The 27,809-nt window shown below is 40.8% G+C and overlaps 1 protein-coding gene and 1 long non-coding RNA gene across 2 annotated transcripts in view; one reads left to right on the top strand and one right to left on the bottom strand.

The window, feature by feature from the left end:
• IBTK (inhibitor of Bruton tyrosine kinase) overlaps positions 1-26,223 on the bottom strand; it is a 43,430-nt gene extending 17,207 nt beyond the window's left edge. The window contains exons 1-15 of the mRNA XM_081904848.1: positions 26,046-26,223; positions 18,456-19,121; positions 16,803-16,899; positions 16,158-16,282; positions 15,538-15,648; positions 14,395-14,565; positions 12,822-12,939; positions 9,706-9,886; positions 9,028-9,151; positions 7,756-7,930; positions 5,048-5,222; positions 3,414-4,022; positions 3,126-3,212; positions 2,079-2,161; positions 1,953-1,990 (exon numbers count right to left, since the gene is read on the bottom strand). Coding sequence (XP_081760974.1) covers positions 1,953-1,990; positions 2,079-2,161; positions 3,126-3,212; positions 3,414-4,022; positions 5,048-5,222; positions 7,756-7,930; positions 9,028-9,151; positions 9,706-9,886; positions 12,822-12,939; positions 14,395-14,565; positions 15,538-15,648; positions 16,158-16,282; positions 16,803-16,899; positions 18,456-18,779 — 2,418 coding nt within the window. The 5' untranslated portion in view covers positions 18,780-19,121; positions 26,046-26,223. The remainder of the gene's footprint in view (positions 1-1,952; positions 1,991-2,078; positions 2,162-3,125; positions 3,213-3,413; positions 4,023-5,047; positions 5,223-7,755; positions 7,931-9,027; positions 9,152-9,705; positions 9,887-12,821; positions 12,940-14,394; positions 14,566-15,537; positions 15,649-16,157; positions 16,283-16,802; positions 16,900-18,455; positions 19,122-26,045) is intronic.
• Positions 26,224-26,368: 145 nt separating this feature from the next.
• On the top strand, positions 26,369-27,574 carry LOC309366395. The gene is made up of 2 exons (XR_014166686.1): positions 26,369-27,212; positions 27,312-27,574. It is a non-coding gene; the product is annotated as an uncharacterized lncRNA (long non-coding RNA).
• Positions 27,575-27,809: the final 235 nt, after the last annotated feature.

Raw genomic sequence — 27,809 nt, 5'->3', positions numbered from 1 at the left:
ATTAGTCATCCTCTGGCACTTCAATATGCATAAACTTGAAGAGGACTTGATCCGACTTAACGTTTTCAACGTTTATTGGAAAAATCTCGTTTCAGATGGACTGCTGTAACATGGAAGGAATTTCAAGAACTAATTTCTGGGTTACTGTTACATACTTCAAACTCTAGTATTATGTGTACACCATTAAAGAGAACAGCAAGCCACAAACTTGTCATTCACATCTATCCATTGCCTAAAGCAAACTTAAACCGGCAGAACTTGCGCAAGTGCTTACTAATTAATTCTTTAAGTGTACAAGCATTACCTGTAACCAAAGAGGTCAATAACTACTAGCTACCAAAAGTCAACCTGCAGAATAAAATATCTACCCTATCATGGCCAGTAGGAAGTCTAGGAGGACAGAATTCCATACACGTTAGATATTTGGCAGAGCATGTGGTAATATTCTGTTGTAAAGGTTCATTAGTTTCTAAAAGCATTTTCTATATGGCAAGTGCTGGGGGCAGGGGGTACTATGCAAAAAATGCTAGCTATTGATTATTTGGATCTTGGTATTTCAATATGTGGTATTTTAGGAAGCAACCAAGGCAAACACATTTCACAGGCATGGGTGGGCTTATTTCAATAAGAGCACAAGACAGAAAGACCCAGGGACCAAGAAGCCAATAACTTCAAGAAAGAATCGGGAAAGTTTCTAATTTATTTAGGAGACCACTGTAAACAGATGAAAACATTAGCAGGATTCTAACAACACTTGTAATGTAACTAATACGATGGACAATATAGAAAGATACAAAATATTGATTATACGGTTGACAATAGGACCCAAGGAGGGAAAGGTGGGAAGTCGAGGGATTCAGAGAAATCTCTATATATGGTTATGTATTTGGTAATGTGACAATTTTTTACCTGTAAAATAAATAAATAAATTATTTCAAAAACGAAATAAAGACCCAGTTTGGACATAACAATAGGCCAAATCATGACTTGTTGTGAATGAGTGAGTCTGCAGGTTTCCAGAGAGGAAATCAAGGCTCCTCCTCTGGTCCTGCTGCTGCTCCTGCTCCTGCTGCTGCTGCTGCTGCTATGAACCAAGCCATAGCTTGGCTTAGTATGTCATCCAAACCTGGGCTTCTGGTTAATCTCACTCCAGGCAACCACAAGACATAACCAAAGTTTGTTCTCTCTCTGGGAGCCTGTGTTTCCACACTAAGTTATGGTTTAGCTTAGAATTATGTGCAAACTATGCCAAAATAAAAGGCTGCTGGGGTTATTTTCAAAGAATGGCTCAGAAATAAGGCATTTATAACTATTTCTAACCTACAAATTTATTAACTTCTGAAGCTGCCTTTCACCAAGCCAGGCCATTGCTCCATCTAATGATTAATCCATTATTGTGTCTACTCTGATTGGCTGTGAAGCCTCTCCAATCTTAGGCAGAGAGGCTTCCTTACACAGAGTAAGACTGATGGTCCACCTAGCTCTGTACTGCATAGAAATTGGTGTGGATCTCCAGCGTTTCAGCTAGGCACCTGTCCCAGCTCTATCTGCAGGTGTCTGGACTGAGCCTGGGACCTTCTGCATGCAAGGCATGTGTTCTATAGTCCCTCTAACCCTTTTTCCCCATTTCTTTTAATTAAGCTGCCATAAATTAACCACAATTAAAATGCCATCATCGAAACAGTATTCCAACTAATGTATCATAGCATAGCACACAGCTACTATAAAAGGTCCCTTGTGCTCAATATCATTTATGTAATGAAGGGTGCACATGTAGAATTCACTGCTGGATATTTTTTATATTCTTGCCTTCTGCTTTGCAAGCCATTACAAAGTTCTCTTTCGTGAATAATTACTTTCTCCCCCCCCCACCCACAATGCCTGAGTAAATATTTTTGCACAAATTAAAGACGAAGGGCAATGCATCCAAGCACTTATACAGGCACACATACCTCAATCCAGGAGCTGCTCAGCATGCTGTGAAAATAGTCTGAAAAGGAGAGAGACCTCATTTTGACATGCATTAAAAGACAGATCTCTATTAATAACGTGGCCAAAGTACCTTACATTATACCTACCAAGTCTTGCACAGAGCACACATTTGTGACATGGGAATTCTTTTCCATCTACAGATTTCATGGTCACATCGCAGAGGTACGAGCTGCAAAACAATTTAAAAACCTACTATAACGAGACATTAAAATGACAAATGTGGTTTAATGCAAACAAGGATAAAGTAATGCAGTGGGAGAATAGGGGGAGAATCACCAGATTTTTTCCAGAGTTAAGAAACTGAACAGTTTATACATATGGGGAAGGGTATTAATGAACATGGGGGGGCCCAATCTGTGGGCATGATGCAGGCCGGGACTCCCCCATGACACGGGGTACTCAACACACCCCCACTGACCGCGGGAATGTGCGAGGGCCAACAGCAACCCCACCCCCCTGTGAAGAGGAGCAGCCTTAATGAACATAGAGGCGTATGGTCAGTAAGAGTTCAGCATATGGCCAGCTGGTTGGTTCTGTAGTGATTCAGACACATTTACAGTCATACCTCGGGCTAAAGACGCTTCAGGTTGAGCGTTTTCAGGTTGCGTCCAGCAGCAACCCAGAAGTAACGGAACGGGTTACTTCTGGGTTTCGCCACTCGCGCATGCGCAGACGCTCAGAATGACGTCACGCGCATGCGCAGACACGACGAATCGCGACCCCCAGACGCGGGTTACGTTCTGCTCATGATGTGAATGGGGCTCCGGAACAGATCCCGTTCACATCCAGAGGTACCACTGTATATACACTAAAATGATGGCTCAGTAAGCATTTTACAAGAATAGGAATAGCAAGGATTTTTCCTGCTTAAATTCATGGAGGTCTGGTGGCAGACATGTCGTATGTTTTATCCATGTGATAAAATGCACAATTATTCTCACTAAGAGAAATTTTTGAATGTATAGTTTTAAGTTTATTTTACATGGTTTTCAAAAAAAAAACTTCAGAAAAATGAGAAGGTGAGATACTTGGGACTTCATACAAACTAGAAGACAGAATTATCTGAATTATTTGAATTTCATTATACCCTATAGAAATCTTCAAGCTTCCATGCTGCACCTTTTGAAACTCACCATTTTTTCTGGTTTAGCTTTGGCTTGTTGCCAGTTTTTCTGTTGGCAATGTTTATTCTTCCATTTTCTATTCTGACTCCATCTAGCCTGCAAGAAAAATGAATTGTTAAAGTGATAACAATGCTACACTGTAAAAAGAATAATGCAACAGGATTAGTTGACAGGAAGAGTTATAGATGTTTATTCAACTTAACCTAAGGATCAACCCGTTAGAAAAAGAAAAAGCACATGTGTGTTTGTGTTTGTTTGTTTGTGTGTGTGTGTATAAAAGACTTAGTGATAGCATACCTTGAACTTAAACTCCCAATTCCAAATTTCTTTGCAGCAACTTGCAACATTTTTATGAGATTCACTTCTTCCCCAACACTCTTACATTTCTTAGAAGCAGATTTTGGTTTGCTCTTCTGTTTTTCATTTCCCATGTATACTTGGTTACTTCTGTAAACCTCAAACGCAGACTTCTTATTAACATCTCCATTGATAGTCATTTTATTCAAGTTTGTAATTAAAGTGTTTTCATTCTCTTCCATTTTTTCTTTGTACACCGCTTTGAGTCTGTGACCATGAATGAGGAGATCACATGTATCCGTGTAAATGTACTGCAGAATGTACATAAACAAATCTGGGTGAAGCTTTTCTATCACAAAGAGATCACAGCCAACACCATCTTCATCTTTACGATAAATATCAGCAGAATCTATCCAATTGTGATCCGATTCAAAGAGCTTCCGGAAGAAGTCAGAGCGTGCTGCCAAAATGTACTTGTGCACAGGGAAAGTCCTGGAGCCAACTTGAAAAGTCACATCGTGGATGTTGTCCGTAATTTCTGCTTCTCCCAACAATTTGCCAAAATCCTCAGAAAAACTAGAAGTCGAGACACTTGGGATTTCATACAAACTGGAAGAAGAGAGTTATAAGAATTATTTGAATTGGCTTTCATTTCACTTTCATTTCACTTCATCTTCATGCTCCATGCAAGAAAAGAAAAAGCAAGTTTCTAAGGCAGGAATTGGGAACTTGAAGATCTTCAGACGCTGTTGGACTAAAACATTAATCGTCCCTAACCACTGGCCATACCGGCTGGGGCTGACTGGAGTTGGGAGTTCTACAACATATGGAGAGCTGCAGCTTCCCCACCCCTGGTTCCAAGCAGTATTTGCTTTCCTTCTTCAAAACATTAAAAGAAAGACCTCAAGAGGCATCATCACACATGAGTATGTAGAGCCCCGTTGTGGTAGACTCGTAAAGACATTGGATTCATGTCTGTATATTTTTAACAGTACCAGCAACGCTTTCCCAGTCCGCAGACTAATAGCTGTGGTTTAATGTAGCATATGGTGTTCCATTTGCAGAAGGCAAGACTGGGCATGTCATCCCTCTTTTCAGGAAGGCAAGAACATCATAACCTCACGTGTTAAATATTAGTAAAGGACTGGCTTGACCAGAGTATCCAAAAGTACAAGTAGATCAAAAGAAAGAGCACTGAATCCAGGCACTAGTTTTAGAGGTCCTTGTGGTGTGTGCCCCTAAGGTCTGTGAGGTGGGAGCCCTCGTGGCAATAGAACTCCCTTCCCAGTAAGTTTTCATAAGGCTTAAAAGACCTATTTGTTTCCATTGGCCTTCCCTTGAGTTATTTTGGTCCTGTTTGCTGAATTGAGGCTGGAGTGGATAATGATATGGGAAGATTTGAATGGGTTTTATTCTTTTGTTTTTCAATAATTATAATTTGTATTGCTATCAGTTAGTATGGATGGGCTTTGCCCAGGAAAACAGCACCGAAATGTTTTAAAATAAAATAAAAATATTGTTTTCAAAGCTTTTAGGTAAATTATTCCCATAAATTTCAGGTAAATCATTCCCATAAAGGTAAATTATTTCCATACATTTCAGGTAAATTATTCCCATGAGTAGCTGAACTATACCTTGTTTTAGGATCTGACTGTAAAACAGCAAAGTTGCACCCATTAGGATCAGTAGTAACATTAACAGCTCTGTGAACAAAAGCAAGCTTCTCAAGTCGAATTCGTTCATATACGTTGTTTGTATCGCAAGATGAGACCTCGGTTGAGGAATTCTGAACATTTGTCACAATCTCTGCTGTATTTGGAGAGATTAACTAGTTAGATAATCAGTTGAGGAAACAAATAGGAAAATGTTTTGCTGGAAGCATTGCACTAATTCCACTAAGGTTGAAAGGCAAGTATTTGGCTTTAGTTAGACATTTATTGAAGACTACTTCATACTTGATGTGATTTCCAGACAGTACAACTAATTTCATAAGAAGAGCCTGCTGGATCAGAGAAACATCTACAAGTAGGAAAATAATATAGAACACTATCTCATTTAATTGCAGCATGAGTGTAGGAAAAAGTTACAGCTGAAGCTTCCATGAATAAAGACCCTGTGAAAAAAATAATCTCATCAATCTTAGAGTGGAATCTTATATCCCCTTTTTAAAAAAAGATTCAAAATGTTTTGTTAATTGAATCATACAAATCCACCAATCATATAATTAGTCTGAAGTCTTTACAGTGGTACATACACAAATTGTTTAAACTCCAAACTAATTTTAAGTTTTCTACAAGTTTTGGAAAATATTTTGGTACAGAACATCATTCAGTTGAACTTCCAGCTCTACTAAAGACTATAAAACATCCTGAATGTTGTATTCATATGCAGCAATCACTGTTTTAAATTTCATCCGCCCAACTACTCTACTGATAGATCTCTGGGTGATTTGCAATAGATTAGGGGTTCTCAAATTGTGGCTCATGAACCACGAGTTTCATCAGGTGGTCTGTCGTGTGTCTGTGGATTTGTGGTTAAAAATAGGAGGTGGCACATCCATTGGACTGAATATTTAAAATGATTTGAACTGTATTTTTATTGCTTCTTGTATTTTATTGTTTTACAATCTGACGTCTGTGGAATTCCAATTGCTACAACAAGCAGGGAAAAAACACATTAAAATGCCAGTCTGCAAATACCCTCAGCAATTTTGAGGAAGTTGAGAAACTGCTGAAATACATCACCTCCTCACAAGCATGCGCTTTGAACTAAATAAGCTTGGGGAAACCTGGAATGGATTTGTGTGCAAAAGGACTGGGTGCTGAGCTGAGCTCCGTTTTGACACACAAAAATCCGTTTCTCAGCAACTGTTCAGAGCTATTCCACCTTTTGCAGTGGGCTCACTTTGGTAAATCTTGTGATTCTAGTAAAATAAAGCTGATACCACAAGCTGAAGTGTGCCTGCACCCATGTCTTTATCATTATTTAAATAAGAATATCATTTCCCTGACACTTTTATGTAAGCTTGCATACTGCTCTGTTGGCACTAGATGGCACTAGTTACTAGTATTTGCTCTGCGGAAAACAGTGTTTCCTTTTAATAGCAGATTTGGTGGTCCAGTGTCAGCAAGTAGAATAACTAAACACTCCAAACAAGATAGAGAATTCTGAAAATTCCTGAGAAATAGAGAAAGAAAAATGTTGCTGCTGGCTAAAAAAAAAAGAAAAAAAAGGAACAGAATAGCCTCAAATCCTTTCGTGCATGCACATACACCTACCATCGGAACAGAACATTAGAAAGTCCTGTTAGCACTACAAAAAGTCTACTAGATAATTAATTAATTTGCTTGGACAGGGTGAATAAGAAGACATATACAATACTTAAACGCTCCCTATTAGCCTGGAAAAGGCACAGAAGGTAGCTACTGAAAATAAAAATTTTGAACCCCAGGCTTTTAAATTCCTTTGCATGCTTTAAGTGGACCTGTGCCAGTCCTGATACTTCAGTCTTTGTAGTGCTACAGCGTTATGGCACTCAGGTTCACAGCTAACAATGTAGTTGGAAGAGAAGAAATCAAATGCCCCTCTTTGTGGTGTTAACTCCTGGGCATGGGACTGTCCTACTGCCTTCCCTCACAACAACTACTCTGCAAGAGGCTTAGTCCTCTGCCTGTGGGTCTTAGAGTCCACAAGCTTCTATTGTTAGAAAGCCAAAAGAAAGGACCCCCCCCAAACCCACAAGTGCTAAGATCATGTCAAGATTTTTTTTAATTAAAAAAAAACACATAAGACTCTAAAACACAAGTTGTGCTAGATTTAGAATGTGATCCTTCCCTACCCCCATGTTGAGGTTGGGTGTGTATGTGTCGTGTGTAGATTTCTCCCCACCATCCTCTGCTGGCAGAGAGGAATGCTATTGGTGAGGGAAGCTCTACTACAGCGAAGGAGCGTGGGTGGGAAAATACTGCCAGCAATTCTCTTTATGTTGGCCAGTGGAAATCCCTGCAAACGGGGCATTCTAGGACATTGGATCCAAAGCCAAGAGGTCCAGCTACATCAACCTAAAGTTGGCAGATCAAAAACAAAGAACTGCCCCCCCCCGCCCCGCTTTCTGTCCTGGCCAGTGCAAGAAGCAGTGGTCAGCCACTCTGCACCCCCTTGTTAGAATTCCTGTGTCCTTTGAGTAGTACAACTGTAGACCTCTCCTTTTTATTTTTATGCCTTAACTCGGGAAAAAAATATTGTGTGTTCACGTTCACATTTACATGATTGACCCAGAACTGCTCTCTCAACTGCTTCCGTTCAGCCAAAGTTAACAGACTCAAAAGTCTACTTAACTTACCTTTCTTCTCCGAATTTTTGTTCCCCTCCATCCACTTTCCTTTGAAAGCTTCACCGTCCTGTGTAACAAACATAATTTCATTCCTATTTAAAGAAATGTCAGACATGTAGACTTGGCGGCCATACACCCATCGGCACTGCTTCAAAGGATTGTTGGCAGATTTCCAGCAAAACACCTAAACATTTGTGGAGTGTGGGGTAAGGAGAGGAGAAAATGAGAGCAGTTTACACATTTCTGCAATAATTTATCCCCCTGCCTTCTTTAATTGCTTTAAACTAAACTCTTTATGCACGAAGAAGCTACAAACATCTACTCCTGCTTCCGCAACCTATTTGGGGATTTGCTCACCATCTGTTTTGTCCTCATACAGATTTACACAATTTTAAGCAAGAGTTGTCCTGCTTCCCTAAAGCAGGGGTGGGGAACCTCTGGCCCACGAGCCAAATTTAGCCTGGAACAGGTCCCAAATTGAATTCCCCCTAACCATGCCCACCTGGCCCACACCTGATGACATTCGTGAGAGGTATGGGGCAGGTAAAGATGCTGCTGGACTGGCTGTGTGGCCAACTTCCTCATGCTAAACTCTACTGTGAATCAGATCCTCAAAGAAAGCAGCTTTGTCAGCAAGTCTCCCACCACCACCACCTGAAAGTTTGCAAAATTTGTTTGCTTTTTCAGTCTTAAGTAAAAGTGATCAAACTGCCTCACAGCTGAACAGCAAAAGGTTTTCGGTAGAGAGAGATGCAGACTTGATCTAAGGGCCGAACTATGTGTGACATTAGTCACATTTAGACAAGTTTGTGTGAGGAAAAAGCCAGAGCAGATGAGGAACGCTTGATAATTTTGTTTGGTCCATTTAAGTCAAGGTCCCTGATTCACACTTCCTGGACTAATAAGATCAAAACACAGTGACTGGCTGAAAAATTGTGTATATAAAATGTATATTTTAGGATAAAATTCATTCAAAATTACCTATTTAGTAGAAAACTATACAAAAATACTAAATTTTGTGTGTGCTTATGTTTTTCATTTGCAGAAGATGCAGAAACAGAATGGAATGGACTTAAGAATAAACATTTGTAAATCTGATATGGACTGAATAGACTGATCTGTTCATCCCTTGGAGAGGCATTACACATCACTACTGCAAACAAATACATTTGCATTTAGTGACAATGCATAACTAAGTTACATGCTACAAACATAAAGTGGTTTCAAGGTATGCCTTTACACTTTATAAAGTGGGTGGCGGCACAGTACTGGTCAACTTACTCTTCCCGCTTGGTCCAGTGCAAGAATACAAATCCTCTGGCCTCCGTTTTCCTTAAGGTGTTCAGGAGCCACTCTGTAGTCCAAGTAGCCTCCACTAACAAGAACCTTCTTTAGATTTAGTTGCCTGAACAATCACAATACAAGGAGAACTTCATTTACACAAAATACACACAAATCAGAAGTGTAAAGAAAATGAAACTTTTACATAAAGAACAAACCTAACAACTTTACTGTTAAAGAAGCTACAAATAAGCAACTGCCACCAGACTATCACAGATGCTAAAACCATTATATTGACCTTAGGACAAGATTCACCACAAGATTTTACCCTGCCCTCTTACATATTGCCTAATAGTTCATACAAACCATGTGACATGTGAAACATATTTGCCACATAAATATGTTGGAAAAATATATTCATAAAGAACAAAAATAAAACCCGCTTTGCATTGTAAGACATCATAATCTATAAAGAAGCACTGAAAAGAAGCAAAAAAGGAGGAACGTACTAAGCTGGGAGTGGGCGCCACTAATGAGAAAGCCATCTGCCTGGTTCCCTGTAGCTTCATGTCTTGCAATGAAGGAACTGCAAGAAGGCCCTCAGAGCTGGACCTCAGTGTCCTGGCTGAACTAAGAAGGGTAAATTCAAAGATTTTTTTTCTGAGGAAAAGCACTCACTTGGAAGCAATCTTCTTGCATTGATAGTCGGTGAGCAAATAGATATCTCCTCTTTCAGTAACACAAACTGTGGCACCATCACTTGCAGCGACAAAGGACATAGTAATGTCTTTGTGATGCAGAGCAGAGACTTGGCGAGGTGAAGTTACACACTTCTCTCCGTTAGGATCCAGCAAGTATCCTACAATGTAAAAGAACACCTTCAATGCCAACTTTTTCAGACTCATGATTAATTGGCCCAATAGTTTTCCTACTCAAAAGGACAGAAACAAGTGCTGTCAATTCATATTCACACACACACACACACACACACACACACACACTTAAAACTTCTGGAGCATCAAAAACTAGTTTATAAATTTAGGTCAACATATGAAGCTGCTTTACACTAAAGCAGTGCATCCCCTGCCAAAGTACAGATACTGTATATACTTGAGTATAAGCCGACTTTTTCAGCATATTTTTTATATTTTTTATGCTAAAAAAGCCCCCCTCAGCTTATACTCGAGTGAGGCGGGCGGTGGCAGCGGAACGAGCGGCGAGAAAGGAGCCCTTTCTCACCGCTAGTCCCGCCACCCACCTCTCGCAAGGGCAGGCACAGGAGCTGCGGTTGGGAGAGGCGCTGCACTGCACTGCGCCTCTCCCAACCGGGCTCCTACGCCTGCTCTTGCAAGTGGCAGAGGCGGCCCGAAAGGGCTACATTCAGGCTGCTCCTTCTTCCTCCTCCTCCGGCTTTGCTGCTGTCGGCAGCAGCAGAGGAGAAAGAAGCAGTCTGTGTGGAGATAAACTTTAACCAAAAGTATACTTTATGGAGATCGAGAAGCAATAAGAGCTTTTCGAATGGCGCAGCAATTAATTTGGAGTCGCCATCTTGCCAAAGGATTTATAGCCGGGAGGAGGAACGGACCTGTTTTCAGACTGCATTCCTGGTGAATCTCCTCAGAGGTTTTGAGAAAGGAGGCAGATTGGTGAAGATTAATGACACTAAGACTGTTTTGATGTATGGAAGTGATGTTATATGGAAAACGTCTGGATATGGCTACTGGATAAAAAAAAAATATCCACGCAGGATTACAAACTGTTCTAACCAGCTTGTGGAGACTATCAGAGGTCACAAAGAGCAAAGAGAAAGGAAAAATATATGAAAATAACAACAAGAGATGTGGAAAAACAATAAGAAAGGACTGGATAGTACTGTGAACATCATAAGGTTAGATTTGTGGACATTAAAACAGCAGTAAGAAGCAAGAAGTTGATTGGATCCCCTTCAGAACTTGAAATATGGGTACCCCCAACAAAAATTTAAAATTCGGCTGTGTAATTTGGAATTTATGTAATCTGGTTTTATTTGATGTGATTGGTCAGTTAATAAAAATTATTCTTAAAAAAAAAAAGATTTATTTTTTGCCCCTATATGCATCACCTTACATTCTTTGCACTGAAGTAATTTACCATTTTACCTCCTATACACTCAGCCTTGAGGTGCTTTTGGAGTTCTTCACAATCCCTTTGTTTTAACAACCCTGAACAGTTTAGTATTGTCAGGAAACCTAGCCACCTGACTGCTCACCCTTAACTCTAGATCATTTATGAAGCAATTTAAAGGGCACAGCTCCAATACCACTCCTTGGGGAACTCTACTTTCGACATCCTTCCACTTACGAGAACTGTCCATTTATTCCTTCTCTCTGCTTCTTGTTACTTAATCAGTTCCCAATCCTCAAGAGGACCTCACCTCTTACTCTATGACTTCTATGCTCACTCAGGAGTATTTGGTGAGTTCAGATGCCAAAGCCAATTTAGAACATTTCACTCTATGATGTCCTCACACCAAGCATTTTCACATTGTGCATAAAAATTACACCGTGCAATTTTTGTTGTAAAACAAATTATGGCCTCTGCGTGTATGCATTTTAAAGAATAATTTCAGTATCGGCAGTGGAGACAGAGAGAATAAAGAGAGCTAGCAAGTTGCCACAGGGTGGAACAAAGAGTGCTGTCCAATCTTTTCCCAGTTTGAGCTTTTAACAGCATCATTTAGACTACGGGGAGGTAGGGTCTGGATTCAGTTCAGCAAGCCACAGGCAGTGCTTCCACCCCCACAGCTTTGGTTTCATTCTGGGTGATAAATCGCTCTGTTCTGCAGAGAATGATCTCTAGAGAACACAGAGAGCATTTTATCTCCTGTTTTGGAGATAAAAGATCTCTCTGGCTGATTTGAGAAAGCAGTCAATCTTTTCTCTGAGTGCTAATCACCACAGCACTGAAATCAGAGATAAAGCTCTTCACTTGGCTCTCTGAGAGTACATTGCAGGATTTCCCCTCCACCACCACTCAGGGCTGGAATGGTGAGGGGCAGAAATGCCAGGATTGTGCAAGTGTGCATGCATGTTTGTGTGAGAGTTTGACTTAACCATTCTGCTTTAAGGCATTTTTTAAAAAAACTTCTGTGCTTTATCAGTAAAACTGACAGTCCAGCATTTACTAGTCGGCAAACCAACCATGCAAAGTATAAAATACAAAGTCACAGGCTCAATAAAGCCAATTATTACAATATAAGCTAGCATAACAGGTTTAACAGATAGGACAACATCCAGATATTTTGCTACCTATTCTGAATTCTAATAAATTAAGAGACCTTGTCTCAAATTTTGAGATAGCCATGTGAGCTGATAATAATCATTTTCCCCTTAAGATGTCCCTTGGTTTTTCGAAGGAATAAAACTCAAGTTCACATCATTTGCCCTCTAAAATGTTTAGCACCAAAGGAAATGAAAAAAGACTTAGCTGGTCCACTGTAACAGAGGATGCATTTGCTAAGTTCACTTATTCTTGTTGGAAAATGTAAATGTATTGACAAATAACAATGGGTTTTTCATATGAGTGCTGTATATTGAGGTCTGAATCCCTAGTACCCAAAATACATTTAGCTTTACATTCAATATATGAACTCCTAAATAGTCACTGGTGCAAAATACAGGTGTTTGACAGAGGGAGCTAATCTTAGTAAAGCAACAAGGAGATTTTAAGCTGCTTCTTAAAGGAATGGCAATGTTTTGTTTAAAATAATCTTCTTCCCCCAGCCATCACCTTAGATGTGAAACTCCCTCTCTCACCTAGCTGTCCGCCATTCAGTCCTATTGTGTATACCGCTTCTTTGGTCCATAGAACAGTATGGAACCTGCCTGCAGCCACACCAATCACTGTTCTGCCTTTAAGATTTTTTGCTTGAACCTATATAAAAAATCCAAACATACACAGGTGTTAGTTTTTATTATCAAGTATTTACTACTGTGCTCTAGCTATTGAAAGAAGAGACAGCAATGTTTTTATTTAAAATAAAGAAATAAAAGCAATGTAACAATACAGACTACAGTTAAAAACACGACAACATAATCAGTACCAAAATACCTAAAACCACAATGGCCGGCATCATAAGTCATTCAACACCAAGAGGAACAAAATGCTTTTCAGCGTGTGCCAAAACTGTAACAGAGTCAGCACATGTTTTATTTCTAGAGGAAAGGTATTCCAGAGGATGGCATCAACACGGAAAAAGCCATGACAACCAGGAGGGCTTCCACTGATGATGATCTCAGTGGCAGAGCAGGTCCTGAGTTGTTCAGAGCCCTGAATGTTAATACTCAAACTTTAAACCTGGTCCAGTAGCAAACTGACAAGTAGTGGAGACTCTCCACCATCTTCTCAGTGAAAGTCACTCGGCAATGTCTCTTGAGTTTCAGGTGTGACATAAAAATGGTTCTCTTCTCCCTGGCTTTTAATAGTTTCCAATGGCCTTCAGGTTGCTTAAGTTGTTACAGGCAGTTTTCATAGGTGCTTTGCCACAGTGTTGCAAGCACCAATTGTTTTGTAGTTTAATGTTTTGTTTTAGCCGCCTGATCTGCTCACTTTTAACAATGAAATCAAAAGCACACAGAGGTTTGTTTGGCAACTAGAATAGGACAGTGCAGTAAACATACTAAGTGTGTATCCTATAGCCTTGAAGACACTTTGAAACTGTGTTAGTTTGAACGGTTGCCCCCCCCCCGCCCAATCCTAAGATCTTGAGATCGATAATAAAACTATTAGTTAGGTAACTTTTCCATGATACAGTAAATTTTTATTCTCACTCTCTTTGGAAATTCCACCTGCAGTTTCAGTTAAGCTTGGGAATAGGTCCACTGCTCACTTTCATTGATGCAGTCCCACAGAAAAAGGTAGAAATAAACCACAGCAAGGGATCAGCTAGTTGGCCACATCTTGGCTGAGACCAGGGGTAACCAACTTGGTGTGCTCCAAGTGTTGTTGAACTACTACTTCCATCATCCCCAGCCAGCATGGGTGGTGGTGAAGGATGATAGGAATTGTAATCCAGAAACATTCAGGCTGCTCCTAGTTTAGACCACCATGCAATGCTGCCAAGTACTGTTGAAAAATGCACATTCCTCATTTAAAGGATTGTGTAGGCTACGAATAAGTCACTGCCATGGAGTCGTCCAGGTGATTAATCATCTGATGTTTCTCTTAAGCAATCTGAAATATTATTTTTCCAGCAACAGCAATAGATATCATCTATCAAGCAGCAGCAGTATATCTAGCACTAACCAGCATGTACACATGGGAACATGTGCACACATCCATCCCTAATTTACAGGCATGCCAAAACTATTATTAAAAAGACCCTTTTACCTGTCTGGGAACATTACAATTAGGGGGAGGAGGAAGAACACCCAGCTGATGAAAAGTATTCAGGCCAAATGTATACACACATCCATCTTCTGTTAAAACAAGCGTATGATCTTTCGCTGCTGCCACCTGAGAACACTGGTGACTCATCAAGCTTTCTACAAGTCTGGGAATCTAAGAGAGATTAAGAAAATATTGCACCTGTGTTTCAGACATGCCTCCCTCAGTCAAGACGTACATCAACTTTGTCAGGAACAAAGCAAAACCATTTCGTAAAATATATTAGGTGACACACACAAACGTCTCTAATAAAAAGATCCAGAAGCTTTACTATTTATATGCACTAGAATCCTCCAAGCTTAAAAAACTATTTCCATTTTGAAATATTTATACACTTCAGCTGGCCATTATAGCTGTTCAAAATTTGTGGTCTCCACTAATCATGCCTCAACTGATGGCAAAAGTTTGAATCCATTTAAAATCAAAGCCACTTAGGCTGGATCTAGACACATCAAAGAAGTGTTCAGTTAAACACGTTGTAAACTGAAACAGGGAAAACAGGAAGAGAAAAATGGCACTCCACAGTGCCATCTGGTGACAAAATGTTATATCGCATATACAACGCATATAAACCGCTTTTTCTTTACCAATCTACACATATAAATCACTTTTTCTTTACCAATCGAGCTGAGTCCTCAGTCACTCATGGTTAAACTCAAAACCAACACAACCCCCTTAACCAAGGGATCAGGAGAATTTAGTTTATTTCTTGTGAAATTAAAACAATATGTTATCCTCGAGCATTGTTCCAATTTGGTTTAAATATGGCATAATTTAGAGGGTACTCAGTTGAAAATCATAAGCAATATGATTTTCAGCAACACAGAACTCTGCAGAAGATCTGAACATGAAACAATTTGCATAGACAATGATGCTTTTAGCTCTCTTGTTAAAACAGCAGCTGCATACTGCACTAAAGTAGCAGCTACTTCTGACAGTGTGTCAAAAGCAGTTTTTGAAGCACTGCAGGGGAATTACTTAAAATTTTAAAAACCCTGTGTATGTACAAAAGATGGCTCAGTGGGCCAAATACAATATTTGAAACCAGTTTCCTTTTTCATAACCTAATAATTTGTTTTAAAATACCAAGCAAGTCTGTTCATCACCATGACCCAAGCGTCCTCCTTGACCATGTCCGCATGTGTATACTTGTCCTTTTTGGGAAAGAAACACGGAGTGAAATTTACAGAGCACCACCTAAAGGAGAGAGAGGAAAAGGTCCTTAACAATGTTACTTGAGCTGCATCATGAATTAACATTACTTATTATCATCACCATGAAGTAATATATAACAAACTAACAAAAGGAGCAGAGAAAATTCCAGTAATTAAACCATATTTTCTTCGGAAAAGGAAATGCTGAAAGGCGTGTACTTACGCTAACAAACCAACTGATGAGACTAGAGAAGATGCTGAGGCTGCTTGCTTTCCCACCCACACCAGCTATTGAGATTTAATGCCAGGTGTATTGAGAGAGGGTGGAAGAACAGAAGCAGGCAATGGGCTGTTTCTGCTTTGAGAAAAAGAGGGGAAGAGGTTGGAGGACAGAAGTGAAGCAAAGACACATGATCAACTGGGATTCTAAGGTCTAAGACCTGGGAGTAAGCCCTATATTTGCTTTGAAATAAATGCTTTGAAAGGGGGGGGGGCTTGAGGGAGTTTACCATGCTAATCCAGCATGTTTTGATGTGTATATATATTAATTACCTGTTTAATATAAACGCCATTCCTAGGAAAGAGATCCACCAGCTCAGGATGATGTTTACTCTGTTGACCACCATGTCCCAAAGTAAAATTTATATTGTTTCCCCAGGTGTAGACATCTGTGGGATCTAACACAAAATCATGACTTCCATTTGAATCCTCATTCACATATGCACACGATGCATTATTTTAAATGTACTTCTACTTTCTGTTGGATGGATTCTTTCCAGATATCCTGCAAAACTAGGCAAAAGGCCTAGAAAACTCAAGACTATCAGTTTTTTTATTTCAACAAAATTACATACCTGAGCATTTACATAGTTTAACATAATCCCAACATTCTCAAGATATATATGGAAGAGAACTAAGTCAATGAACATAGCTTAAGTACCAACAGGCATGCATGTACACACACGATTTCAATAAATGTAGGTTCAACCTGCTGTTTTAAGGTACGATTTAGGCCCCTATGGATTCAGAGGGGAGGCAAACCCAGCATCCAACACCTAACATTGCACTGCACTTCATAAAACATACATTTTCTAAAATATAGCTTTTTTCTGCATGTTCAAAATATATTTATTTCTTCATGTTCAAATCTGTACAGTAAGTATCAGTAAGCATAATGATCCTCTTATGGTGACATACCTGTATTCTTAAAAATGACATGGGCTGGTCTGTCCTTCATTACAAGATCCAAAGCAGACAAGCCTTCTTTATCCTGCATATACAAGTTGACACCATGCTGAGAGCAAAGGGAGGAGAGAAAGAGGAGAGGAAGTGAAAACTGATAATCTGGTTTCTTATTTCATCCATATTCTAATCTAAATTAGCTCATTCATATTTTTATAGGTGTCTGAAACCTCCAATAGACTCATAAACTGAAGCACCATCCTGCCAAGACACAGGTATTATTGGTGAACAGTTTTATGTTTTGGTTGGGGGATGAGGGACTCCCTCCAAAGATGAGATTCATAGTCTGACAATGGAAGGGCGCTCCTTCTACCAGCTCAGGCACCTCTGGATATACCACCCAGTTCTCGTCAGACGGGTCTAATGTGTTATATGCTGTGAGCTGCCTTTGAAGACAGCTGATAGGCTAACTTTATGTAGGCACTGGGCACATATCTTGTTGAGCTTAAAGGGGTCCACTGACACATGATCTGTGTAATTTTTTCTCAAACTTGGGTCCCCAGATGTGGTTGGACTACAACATCCATCATCCCTAGCTAGCAGGACTAGTAGAAAGGGGCGATGGGTGTTGTAGTCCAACAACAGCTGAGGAGGCAACTGAGAGAGGCAAGCAAAAGCCACCTCTGCGCATGGCTCAGCTGAATGATCTGCTTCTCTCACAGGGCCTTCTGCCACCGAGTGCTCTATGGGAAGGAGCGTGATAATTATGTGTTTATATGTGTATATTTTTATTGCATTGCATTAATGTATTTCCTTATTTGTAAGCTGCCTTGGAATTATTTGGATAGCTAGGTAGCTCAGTTGGTTAGAGCATGTATCGTGAAAAGAGGGATATAAATAATTGTAACAAAAAAAGGAAGCAAGAACAATTCAAATTGTGGCTAGTTACATTTAAAGCCCTACACCAGCCTTGCCCAACCTGGTGCTCTTCAGATACATTGTACTACAATTCCCATCTGTCTCAGGAGGCACAACTGTGTTGTGAAATGCAGTCCAAAACATTTGGAGACCAGTTTAGAGAAGACTAACATTGAGAACCTAGAACTGTTCTTCAGCTGAGAACAACTTCAAATGGATCAAAAAGAAAACAATGAGACAAAGAGACAAAAACCTAGAGCAAACCTGAAGCCATCTGTAGTTCACCTTGCCTCCACCTTGCCTGCAATGGCAGGGAATGATTTGTTTTGACATCAGATTCAAGCATTACACAGAAGGCTTCCTGTTAAGATTTTCCCCCTACATATTATTCAACAGAACAATCTAGTTTGATTTTATTTGAACACACCATGACAACCTAATAAAAAGATATGTGCAACTGAAAGAATGACCACATGGGATTTGGCAGAAGTGGGCGGTATTCTATCAGCGCAAGGATTTTCACTTGTGGTTACTTTCCTTGCTTCTCCCCACATTCCCTCCCCAGGAGAAAGAACGTTCTGTTGCACAAGAATAAATGCTTGCACTAACATAAAGTTCACCTGAGCACTACACTGGGGTCCATCCAACTGCTTATATACAGTACAGTCTGATTTTGCTCAGCGCTTGGTTCCTAAAGTCATGAGGCCAAATGCATATTCATAACGGAACTATGAATTGCAAAATACCAACCTTCAGTAGCGACCACGCACAGTCTATATGACCATAGAAAATGCCACGGTGCAAAGCTGTCCATCCCGACTCCTTGTCTTTTGCCAACAAATCTACTCCGTTTGTTTCTATCAGCCAGTCTAGCACCCCTTTCTTACCACAGGAAGAGGCAAGATGGAGGGCGTTCCTGCCAAAGATATCCTTGCTTGTTGCAGCATTGTAGCAGTGAGAAGTGAGGAAGGCCTTGATTTGGCCTTCACTCCCTTGAGTTATGACAGAAACGATATCCAAAGCATGCTGCAGTGATCGACACTTCAACGTACAGTCAGGCATCAAAGAACTCATCTTACGCTTTACTGCACTACTCCACTGTACAAGAGAAACCCCTGTAAAACACACACAAGGGAACTCTGCTTTGTGCCCCTTCTTCACAGGAAAATCATGATTTTCAGGTACAGTTATTCAGTTGCAGAAAGCTGCCATGGGAATTATTGTGCTGTTAAGGCTTGGCACTTAAAAAAATAAATATTTTCATCGATATAAATTCAAGAGTTCATTTCTTTATCTACAAAATACCGTATTATAGTCAAGGAAGAAAAATTTCAAAAAGGCAATAAAGGTGTGAGGAGGGGGATTCCCCCTCCACACTGGCTAGTTCTTTCAGATATCCATAATTGCAAGGGAGATCTGCAAGAAGAGAAATGGGAGAAAAATGAGATTAGGAAACATTCTGAATATCAGCAACTGTGTTTCAAGGATTTATTAATTGATTGATTATTTTTTCCTGGCCTCCCTCTTAAAGGAGATGAGGGCAGCAAAGAATGGATAAAACAAAAACAAAACAACATCTTAAACAATTCCAATACAGATGCAAATTGGGAATTTATGTGAAACTCCACTCCGCCCCCATCCCTCACTGGCAAGGAGAATACTATGTTAATTGTGCTAGAGCAAACAGACATCACATTGACATTTTATTTTCAACTATGCCAGATACAGGAGGAAGCACAAAACATTTCAATAGAAAATTGAAACTCTGAACTGGATTTCTAAGACCAGAAAGATGTTCTGTGTTCTGCAGACACTTCATTTTTTACCATTACACCTACTCCTCTCCCCCATCTCTTTGGAAACCCTCACCCTTCAAGCATTTTCTTGCACCACCCTAGCAATAACTAAATCATACAGACACACAAGCTATGCCTGCTTCTTCTTCGTGAGCCCTCTCCATGGGAGAACAGGACTTTTCTGTAGTGGCTTGCCGTTTGTGGAATGCTCTCCCCAGAGAGGCTCACATGGTTCCATCTTTATATACCTTTAGGCGCCAGACAAAAACTATTATTTATAACCAGGCCTTTGGCCTTTAATTATCTGTGACAGTGACCTTTCAGAAGTGGGATGTTTTTAATGTATTTCTCTTTCCTCTTGGTTTGAAAGCACAGTATCAATGTGGGGCTCATTGTCTGTGTTTGACTGTAAGTCGCTTTGGGTTGCTCTGAGCAAGATAAGGTGACTGACAAATTTAATAAATAATAACATAATAAGTACCAACACAATTTTTTTCTTAAAAAAAAGATATGAAAATAAACAAGATTTAAACTACATGTTTCGATTCTATTTATACATACATTTAAGTATATTTAATCTTTGTCCCAGGTACTACATATTCACTAACTAATTTACTGACATATTATATGAACTTGCTTTTGGAGATATACTACATCCATACCTTGTTTGCATTTTTATGTTCTCAAGTTAACTTTGTTCATCACTGCACTGTTCAAAATTTTCATAAATCACATGATGCTCAGGCAATATTAACTCTATCTCCCCCTTCCAATTTTGGCTTTCAGACTTGAGCAACAAGTGACATACATATAACTGAACATACAACTGAACTTATAGAAAACAGAAAGTAAATCCATCTCAGTATCTTATGCTTTAATTGCTTTAATAAAGTATCTCACTCTATGACTCCTAAGTCTCAATAATGTTTAATTTGTTTCAAAAAAGATACTGTAGAGCTGGAGCAAGTTCATAAATGGACAACTAAAATGATCAAGGGGTGAAACAAGTTCCCTATGATGCAAAGTTACAACATTTGGGGATTCTTAATTGAAAAAAGAAGCAAATAAGTAGGGGCATGATAGATGATGCACAGTATGGAGAAAACAGATAGGGAGTTTTTTCTTCCTCTCTCACTATTAGAATTCAAGGATATCCAATGAAGCTGAATGTTGAGTGATTTAGGGCAGACAAAACAAAGTACCAAGGAAGCTGCCTTATACCTAGTCAGACCACTGGTCCATCAGTGGCTCTCCTGGGTTTCTGACAGAGGTCTCTCTCAGCCCTACCTAGGGATGCTGAGGACTGAACCTGGGACCTTCTGTATGCAAAGCAGATGCTCTAATACTGAGCTATGGCTCTTCCTTCAAGCACTTCTTCACACAGCGCTTAGCTAAACAACCACAGGATATAGTCATGGACACCAACGTGGACGGATTTGGAAGAACATGATGGCTATGTTCTGCCCCCACTGTTGGAGGCAGTATCCCTCTGAATACCAGTTTTCATGTAGAAGAAACAAAAATTCAAATGCTGAATTAAAATTGAGTGACCAAAACTGCAAAGCAATCAAGAGGCTATAGCCAGACATGTAACAGAAATAGACTCTAACTAGGGACTTTTCTTACTTGCTCATTACCAGCAGTTGTGGCTTGGTGCCTGATGCAACTCATCATCATATTTGTTTCAAGTTTTATATGGTCTCTGACTTGCCCTGCCTCATATTTCACACACTCGTGTCCATTTTTAAATATGACACCAGCATGTAAACACACACACACACACACAGTACCCATATGGGATTTCATGCAATTGGTGTTCTATTTAAACTAAGGTGCCTATGCACATGTAGACACCTACAAACAGGTTTAAATGTGACACTAAGTACATAAACCTCACACAGGTAATGTTTTCTTTATGCTTCTTTATATGCCTGGCCTCATGTTTAATCAGGCAAAAAGGACTTGGGCTAAAACCTGTTCTTTTTCATTTTTGAAGTGATATGTGTGCTTACTGATTGCATTTCACAAGAACCTGCCTTCACTACTTTTTAATGTTAAAGTGTACTTGAAGATGAAGTTGCTCTGCGCATCTGTCTGCGAGACACCTGTACCCCCACACCCTGTTAGCCACTACACTAGCCAGCTCTCAAATTATGTAGGCATGTTGTTGGCATCCATCTGTCTTAGAGACAATGGAAGAGTGCACCAACGGGGGTAAATTCAAACTGCTGGAGAGTTACAGTGCCTACTGTTGCTGTAGAGACCAATATGGGAGAGAGATGCTTTATTGCAGTTGGGGCAGATGAAGGTGTCCAGTTTCACTGTTACAGATGCACCATGGCATTTTTTTCTCTCTGCTCTTCTCCCTGTGGTCATGTAGGCTTATATGTATTTATTTATAAAATTATAAACCACTTGATTAAAAAAAAAACCCATGGGCAATGTAGAAATAACATTATATATAAGCACGGCTAAGATAAATTTTGGTAATTTTCACTACAAACTCTCAAACTTCATAATTAGTGTTGATTTGGAAATATTTCACCCCATCAACTATGATATTTTCAAAGAACCACTGAGTCTTATCATCCTATTAGAGGGAAAGGGCAGAATATCAAATATTGGTTATATAACCATCAAATACTTGAAGTGGAACCAAACTATCAAATACCAAAGACAGCCTGCCAATTTGCAATGAATTATATTGTATATTAATAATTCACACACACTCTGTAACATCTGCAGCACTAAGATTTATAATGGCAAGCATATTTTATCACTTATTTCAATGGCAGTCAAGTTAAAACTTAAATGCCTCCCTTTCAAAACTATACTTCTCATTATGGGGGGGGGGGGAGTTTGAAGGGACAAAACATACAGCTAATGTATTGTAACTGCCAAACTCCACAAACCAAAAGTGGGTTAGCAGCACTTACTTAACTTGTTGAGTTGACAGTAAAGGGCACAGAGGGAACAAACTGGAAGGCAGGACAACATTAGTCAGAGTACTATTTAGGAACTTGCTATAAAAAAGTAAACTGCTGACATCATGAAGCATTTTTGACTCAGCAGTTCTCTCTTATCTGTTGCTTCACAGGTTGTGTAATAGTGATAGACAAATTCAACATGCAAATGTTGACTCATATATCTGTTTCACTGTAAGCCAGCCTGCATTCCTTGCCAATGAGGTGGGCAATAGGTTATTATTTAACAGTAATATATCCACATGTCATGGAAATGAGCACAAAACTAAAAATCTCTAGGTAAGACACATCAAAAAGAAATCTTAATAAAAAGCAGAATTCAAGGGATCATGAACATTAAAACGAAAATGACTATCCAAGCAGATCAGGTCATGGGGGTGGGGGGAATACAAGAAAGCTGAATTCCAGTATTTACTGGAAAGTTATGATTCATCTCAAATATGATCAACACCAGATGCTTCCAAAAGGTAGGAAAGTGTGCATCTAATAATTTAACAAAATATAGGTAAATATAGGACACAAATGTCCATAATGGTTCTAGAAGCGACCTGCAAACTACAAACCTGCTCTTCCAGGGGGAGTGCAACTGCATCTAGAGCAGGGTATTGATATCAATAGGGTTGTCCACTTCCCTAACAAATGCCATTAACCTGGTGACCAAGGCAGTTTTGATTGCAAAACCAGGACTGAATGCAGATTTAAATGGGTCTAGATCAGGGGTTCCCAACCTTTTTTTGGCCTTGCCTCACCTAAGCATCTCTAAAATCCTGATCCCCCCCATGACATATAATTCTTATTATTCAAAAAGTGAACTCCTATTCACATGGAGGAAGCCTAAAAGGCCATTAACTATTAATAACTCATTCTCAAATTGTCCCCCTTAAAAATCAAATTGCCCCCCTGTGGGGTGTGTGCCCCACATTGGGAACCACGGGTCTAGATACACTGTTTCTTCTAAGCATGCATGAAGCTATCCCACTACCACCTTATCTAGCACCTTGCCCAAGTAATGATGGGGTGGTAGTGATTAAATGCAAATTTGGAGACAATGACATCAAACCAGCGTTTTTCTGTATCCCCCTGCACACCTTGTCTATTTCCTCTTGAGCCATTTTCAACTGCTCCTTACAATGGCCTTCCCCCAAACCTTGTGCACTCCATGCATGGTGGACTCCATCTCTCAGTTCCTGCCAGTTTAGCCAGTAGAAATGATGAGAATTGTAATTCAGAATGTCTTGAGAGTAGCAGCTCAGCTGTAGTGGTGGTTTCAGAGCAGTGATTTAAAAATAACTCCTTGGGAATTAAGATATCGTGCTGATTTTTGGAAGTCTCCTTTTTATTGAACTTGAATATTCAAAGGACTAAAGGCAAAACCTTAGCTACTTGATTATTCCCTAGTCAAAAGCCTAAAAGCATGAGAAGAAAGGAGTAGAGAATTTAATATTGTAAGCATGTCCAATCCAAGATTCTACTTCTTCCAAGTTGGCAACTCAACTGAGCAAGCAATCTGAAGGAAGCATAACATAAGCCATATAAGCAAGTGCACTAATAACTACTGAGAATTCAGCCTTAAGGAAACATAGGATGCTGCCCTGTACTGAGTGAAACCGTAGGTCTTTCTAGCTCAGAATTGCCTACACTGACTGGCAGCAACTTTACAGGTTTTCAAATGGCAGCCTCTCTCAGTCCTACCTGGAGATGCCAGGGATTGAACCTGGTACCTTTTGTATGGAAACCACATGTTTTACTAGTGAACCATATCTCTTCCTCCAGAGTGCTTATTCTATAGGACAAGAGCTTGCATTGATAGAAGCTATTTGGTATTGCTTTTTTACTTCCTGGGATCTGCAATGGCCTGGGGTTTGATCAGAGACTTCTTTGTTCACAGTCTCCTCACTGTACCCTTGCTGTTGTTTGTGGACATCTGGGGGTTGGGGGGGGTAAAGTCTGTGCCAATGCCTGCTTATATTGTTGTGTTACATGGTTGTTGACACTTTAAATTGGGTTCTATCCTTTAATGGGTGGAAAGGACTGTAGGGCTGGTACATAGCATACTGTTGTTTGACATTAGAACAAATAAATGATTCTAGTCTTTCTTGCATGACTGGCCACTCCTGTTTTTTTCCTATTACCATATTACCTCCCCTTGGAGATTTGTAGTTTGCAGGTTGTTCCTAGAACATTATTGACATTTGTGTCCCAAGTGACTTTAATGGCTAAGAGTGCCTATGTCCAGCTTCAGTTGGTGCACCAATTACGACAGGCTTTTCTGAACAGGGATAGCATGGCTTCAGGTATCCATTCTCTGTCAACTTCCAGAATAGACCATTGTAATGTACTTAATGTGGGAGGCAGTGGAGGACAGAGGTGCCTGGCGTTGTCTGGTCCATGGGGTCACGAAGAGTCGGACACGACTAAACGACTAAACAACAACAATGTACTTGATGTGGACCTGCTGCAAGATGCTGCAGTCAATGTATTGATGTGAGAGCAAGTTGGACATGTATAACTTTTATTCTTCAACTGACTGCGAGTCAAATTCAAGGTCCAATTCCATAAAAATCAATTATCAATGCAATATTGAAACAACAAAAAACAAAATAAAACAATGAAACGTCATAATTCATTAACAGACTTGGGGCATCTTGTGAACATTTTAGAGCTGATGTACACAATCAAGATTTAGAGGTCTGAACTCTGCCTATACAACCAAGAACATTAGATTCCTTTTTCTCACTGTATTGTCAGTACTTTTCTTTCTAAGCTGTACATTCCATTAAACAGAGATGACCTGCTCTGCTAGTGTGTACGCAATAAATTATCCCACAATCAAAGTAAGGAGAGCAAGGTGTTCCTGACCTAGACAGTGTAAACATTCAAGGGGAAGGTGTCCTCAGCATTATCTGTCAGAAATAAACCGTCATGCAAAACGGCCTTCAGCATGTTGCCCTTGGAACCAATGAAAGCAACACTACCCAATGGAGTTTTGCAGCAGAGTTCAAATTACAAATCCTATTAGCAAAATGTTAAGGAACCACAGGGCACAGTAGTGGCCCTGAAAGTAAATCCTGCAAACTAGGTGAAGCAGCATCCAGAAAATGTATTTCCATATACAATTTATTTTTGGGGGGAGGGGGTGGAAGAGAGAGAGAGAGAGACGAGGGCCTCTTTTCCCCTATATAAAAATACAGGTGCCCAGCTTCAGTTTTCCTTAAGTGTGTGTGTGTGTCCCACCCCACAGATTGCCATATTTTATTTTTCGGGCAGAGCTTCTGCAGTCTGGAAAAAAAACAACTGCATGGCGAGGAGAAATGCAATCGGTGCAGCTCTTCCGTTCAACGCCTGCCCATACTGGGATCGTCTGCACCTGTTGAATTCCTACCTGCCATGCAGCTGCCAGAAGCCCCCAGGCCACTGCCTGGGCGAGGGTCGTAGGTGGGGTGGGAGGCTGGGGGACGAAGTCGGGACGTTATTTCATGCCTGCCTTCCCTCCCACCGCCGCCCTCTTTCCCCCCCCCATGAGTCTCTCCCCCCCCCCCGCGCAGCTCCTCCCCCCTCACCAGTCGCTAGATGAATGGGCTGGGACGGTCGCAAGAGGACACGCGCTGGGGGCCGCGCAAGCTCATCCTCAGTGTCTCCGAAGGGCTCCGGGCCGAGCCAGGGCGACTGACGGCGGAGGGGAGAGAGCGGAGCCCAAGGCAGCCAGGGAAGGAATCGGCCACGGCTGCAAAACCCTCACAGGAGGAGACGGAACAGGGCAGGTTGAGGACAGCGGAGCAAAGGAGCGCGCGATTGGGCGAAGCGCTGAGTATCGCGAGCGCCTATTGGCCGGCGGGAGCCAACGCTCCGGCTTCTGCCTCGGGAGCCTGAAGCTGTAAGGGGCTGACGCGCAATAGGCCCTCTCCGGGCAGGAGGGCGGGCGAAGAGTCCCCCAGGAGGAGAAAGGGCTGAGGGACGGCTTCCGTCGCCGAGTCGCCGCCGCCGCAACCGGTCGGGTTGCAAGCGAAGCGTGCGGCGGCGGCTGTTTCCCCCGAAGCCAAGCCCCTTTAAATAGCTTAACACTGCCCCGAGCGACGCAGCACAGGCAGCAATTCGGAGAGAGCGCAACCCTGTGCGTGTTTGCTCAGCTGCGGGGTCTGTCAAAAGGGGACTTGCTCTTCAGGCTTGGGCTCTAGTGAAGCACTTTCGCCGTTTGATGCGAAGCCGCCCCTTCTTCTTTCAGTGGGTGTCGCCTCAGGAAAACTGCGCACCCCTCCAGTCTTATGTCCCTTCAGGAGTAAGACCTACACACACACACACACACACACACACAGGGTTCAGATCAAGGTGCAGAGAGAGGATTGCAAACTTCCACTAGCTCGAAGGAAAGCACGAAGGCTAACCTTAGGAACTATAAGCTCTCTGCTAATTTTAGCCGGACTTCTTTGGTGACCTTCTTGGGGGCGGGGGGGGGAGATGACTCATGCAAAATGCGGACTGCATTTGTAGAAGGAAATCGTTGGTGGCACACAGCGGCCACACCCTCGAGCTTTTGGTGTTGAGCCCCGGCAAGAGCTTTTGAAAAGGCTAACGAGAAAATTAGGAAATAGGGAGTGTTTATGAGGTCAGAATTAGCACTGGGGTGTAGGAGAACAGACTGTGGAAATAGATCTGAAAAATGAAGCATCTGTGTATAGCATCAGAGGTGCTTTTCCGATGGCTTTAAAAGACCCGTTTCAGCTATTTCGGTAATCTTTGTTCAAGGTTAAAAGAAAGGTATAGTACAATAGATATCAAGCCATGGCGAAAATCACTGGGGTGATAATTATTTTTGTTTTTATATGCAGAAAGACATGCACAGAGCAACTCGTTTCATGCCATAGACCGCATTACTGGGAAACCAGAGAGCATTTTAGGTTAATGCACAACTGTGGAAGAATCCCTCATTCCTTTATGACTTTGCAGGCGAATGTGTGAACGGATTTATCTTACTCCCCTTATCTTTTCAGCAGTGCCAATTGCTGTGATATTAAAATCAAAGCTATAGTGGCACACTTGGATCAGTCCCATGCATGTACATCACTTCCTTCAATAAAGCCTATTAATTTTGGCCAATGCTGTTGATTAAAGCTAAATCAATCTAGATTTATTTATGTAAATAGAAAAGGGAAGGTTTGATGTCGTTTTCCTAAGTAACTCTCAGTGAAGATATCAGCCACACCTGCATATATGATCATTCACCCTCCAGCATTTTTATTATTTTTAATTTATAATTCCCTGTCATCTTTTGGATCAGAAGAGGCCCAGCCTCCGGCCAAGAAATCCCACTGTTGTTTATGTTAAAA

This window comes from Podarcis melisellensis, assembly GCF_964234715.1.
Source record: "Podarcis melisellensis genome assembly, chromosome: 3".
NCBI lineage: Eukaryota > Metazoa > Chordata > Lepidosauria > Squamata > Lacertidae > Podarcis > Podarcis melisellensis.
Note: the sequence above shows the minus strand (reverse complement) of the source record. Positions and strands in the feature narration are given on the sequence as shown.